At 40.4% G+C, this 3588-nt stretch overlaps 1 protein-coding gene across 1 annotated transcript; it reads right to left on the reverse strand.

Moving 5' to 3' along the window:
- Nucleotides 1-362: 362 nt before the first annotated feature.
- On the reverse strand, nucleotides 363-2744 carry LOC104948088 (sericin-1-like). The gene is made up of 4 exons (XM_010774246.1): nucleotides 2710-2744; nucleotides 2339-2380; nucleotides 531-1004; nucleotides 363-421 (listed from the first exon to the last, which is right to left on the reverse strand). The coding sequence occupies exons 3-4, from the start codon at nucleotides 991-993 to the stop codon at nucleotides 363-365; spliced, it is 522 nt and encodes a 173-aa protein (XP_010772548.1). The 5' UTR covers nucleotides 994-1004; nucleotides 2339-2380; nucleotides 2710-2744.
- Nucleotides 2745-3588: the final 844 nt, after the last annotated feature.

The raw sequence follows: 3588 nt of genomic DNA on the forward strand, positions 1-3588 counted from the left end.
CGGCTCGGGCCTTAATTAAGTGAACCTTACCGTACTCCTTCCTTTTGTACTCTGGAGAGGAGTTTGTGCTTGAACTTTCTGAAACATAACAAGAGAAAATTGACCATATTATCCTTCTTCCAGAAGTAGTTATGTGAGGGCCTTGTTTCAAACAGCAAACAATGCGAAAACAACCCAACAGTTCAGTAAAGCAGCATTCATTTATTGACCCTTGACTTTTGACTAACCATAGAAGACATCTGAGACAGCTGCTGCCATGGTGGTAGTGCCCTTCTTCTCTTTTGGAACAGGTGAATAAGTGACTGCTGATGACGATCCTCTCTTTGCCTCCCCAGACCCTCCTGAACTGTAACTGTTCTTCGTCACTGTTGAAACTGTGACGGCTCCCAGACCCCCGTCTCTTTTTCCATCTCTGCCCCCACTCACGAAACCAGAAGACATGCCAGAGGATCCCTTTCCAGTGGCCCTGAACCCCACCGCTCCAGCAGCTCCCTTTGTTGCTGCCCCTGAGCCCCCTGAAGTCACTGAACTTCCAACCCCTGAGGATACAGCACAGGATGCCCCTAGAGTAGTGACACTGATGCCTCCTGCGGCCTTGCTGGTTCCGTATCCACCGGAGCTGGTGGCATTGGAGCTGGCAGAGGTGGTCAAGCCTGAGCTGCTTATTCCGCCCGAGCCGTACCCACTGGAGCTGGCAGCGCTGGAGTTGCTGGATGTGGTCAGGACTGAACTGCTTGTTTCTCCAGAAGCATATCCACCGATGCTGGCTGCATTGGAGCTGCTGGATGTGATTAACCCTGAGTTGCTTGTCCCGCCAGAGCCGTATCCACCTGAGCTGGTGGCATTGGAGCTGCTGGATGTGATCCGGCCTGAGCTGCTTGTTCCACTAGAGCCGTATCCACCTGAGCCAGCGGCGTTGTAGCTGCTGGATGCGATCAGGATTCCTCCGGAGCTTCCTGATGCAGCTTTCTCACCTGACTCTCCTGCACTCATAGAGAGATCCTCTGGGAGAAGACAGGAAATCAAAAAATTGGAAGAGATGAGTTGCCACTTCATCATAAATAGTACATTGGGTTTTCATCTCAGCTCTAAAAGGTTAAATCTTATCAAATGCATCATCAAGCACTCAGAAGTCTGCGGGGGCTAAGGATGGTTAATTTATTATTTGCCTCAATCCAGTTTAAAATACAAGACTGCACAGGCAAAGCCCATATATTCGAAAATTCTACTATTCTTCTTTTTTTTTGGTGGTTTCATAAAAGAACATTCCTAAAGTAAGCATCTGCTTGCCTGGCATGACTGAACATGCCCTATTACTCTCAACCATGACATCCTTCCACTCTTATAAGATTGATTGACACGCACATAACATCCTTTCTGCTGAAGGAGGTAATGACATTTAATGTCTAATAAAAATAATAAGCTGTTTGCTAAGAGGCTTGGAGGCCTCTAGCTCTTTCTAGTGGCAAACCACAAGGTACATTAAAGCTGCATACATGTATTGTTATAGTGTTTTGGCCACAAGTAGGCAGCAAAACAATCTGTAAACATAGCTTCATTATGATCAACCTGTATAGCTTGAAGCAATATATTGGTTATTTACACATCCTGCAGATGCAACATTTTGATTTTGGCTACCAAATGTATCAAATGTAATCTAGCTTTAGCTCAGATTTATTTTCTATTTACCACAAAGAAATATGTCAGGCTAAATTATCAGCCACATTTTCACAAGCTAGCAGCTAAATGATCAGATAAATGTTCACAAGCTAGCTGCTAAATGATAAGCTAAATATAAACAAGCTAGCTGCTAAAAGATCAGCCAAACGTCCACAAGTTCTGCTAAATGTTCAGCTAAATGTTCACAAGCTCTGCAAAAAGATCATCAAAATGTAAACAAGCTAGCTGCTAAAGGATCCGCCAAATGTTCACAAGCTAGCTGATTATTTTGTCTAGAAAGTATCATAGATAGGTTTTGTTTTTTTAAACTTGATTAAAGTCACCTGCTGCATCTTGAAACAAAGCCAACAAGAGATGTGAGACTGAACTGTTAGAGCCGGAAAAACTAAAAGAAAATAACCTAAAAGACACTTAAAATCCAATAAAGCTAATTGGGATGGACTGCTTAGTGATCGTTTTCTTTTGGTTTCCCCCCTTTTACATAACAAAAAAACGGTAATTTTGGTAAATTCGTAACATAAGAAAGTGTTGAGTGTAGCTACAACTGTACAATCTATCTTTTATTACAATGAATAATCAATTCAGTGTATAATCTAAAAGTTCAATATGTGTATAAATCATGATGTGTTTGATAGATGCGAAGAAAGGCACAGCTTACTTTGCGATGTCAGTCTAGTAGTCGTCACTGATTTTGTGACCACTGTAAACAAAATAAAAGAATGGTTAATTATAAATAATTACGAAAAGTTATGTTTTTGATTTGGCATTTGAAGTGTTCACTATGAACTGTTCTCATTGGAACTAGTCTTTTTTTTTGAGAAACTACAGCATGTTATAAGATATCTTTCGATCCAAAATTCTGAGACACACACCTCATTGTGTGTAATTATTGGTCCTCCATTTGTAATAACATACAGTAAGACATTCTACAGCTAATTTAAGCCTGTGTTAGGTTATAATACATTTGTTGAAAATACAAAATAAAGAAAGTTTATGCCGCATAGAAAGCCTACACCTCTCAGATTTTACCTTTGCTACTTCCTCCAACACCTCTGCCAACCCCACCTCCACCAGAGCCGACAGACGTGGATGTTTTTAGATTGTCCATCCAACGCTATCTGTTGCAAAAAAGACAACAAAAAACAAGATGGTTTACGCTATATACAACGTTTTTTGACTGAATGTTATGCTGTGTTTAATATCAAAGACTATGAGCATGAAAAGGTGGTTTTACATGACATTAAACCATACCCTGAGGCAGTATATGCACACCCAGTCCTTCCCTAAGTCATATAATTTCATGAATGCGGTCATATTTCTTTCCTTTGTATCGATGTCCCCTGTGGAAAGGGCTCTTTAGAACCCAACATGCCATTGATTTAAAGGGTTCACCAGGTGCTGTATAGAGAGGGCGAAGGTTGGTGCTCACTTGATGAATGTGGCTTTCCTTTGAACAGAAAGGACCTACAGTAAAAAGGAAGATTACTACAGAACCTTAGCTAAAATGGTATGAGGTTTCAGTTGTAGCTGCAGGAAATGGAACTTAAATCTTTGATCAGCAGAAATAAATAATTGTATATAAAAGAGTTCACAAGTATAGTCAGATAACAGCAACAAAACAAAATGAAACATTTGATAATAACTTGTTTTAACGTGTTTTGGGTTGAATGTATCTCAGTGTCCCCCATGTTTGTGTATGGCCGGGGTTAGGGTGCACAGCAGTGAGCTACAGTGTAATTACTCATACTGCCTCTAGACTAGAGGAAGCCATATTTCCTCAAGATCTCGATATTTTACACATGATGGCTTTACATTTCTGCTAAAAAACTACAATGGTCGAGAAAAGGAAGTCATGAAACGTCAAAAATTATGCTAATACATATATATTATACTTTTCATATAACATAA

This window comes from Notothenia coriiceps, unplaced genomic scaffold (assembly GCF_000735185.1).
Source record: "Notothenia coriiceps isolate Sejong01 unplaced genomic scaffold, NC01 NC01_scaffold00013665, whole genome shotgun sequence".
NCBI classification, from domain to species: domain Eukaryota; kingdom Metazoa; phylum Chordata; class Actinopteri; order Perciformes; family Nototheniidae; genus Notothenia; species Notothenia coriiceps.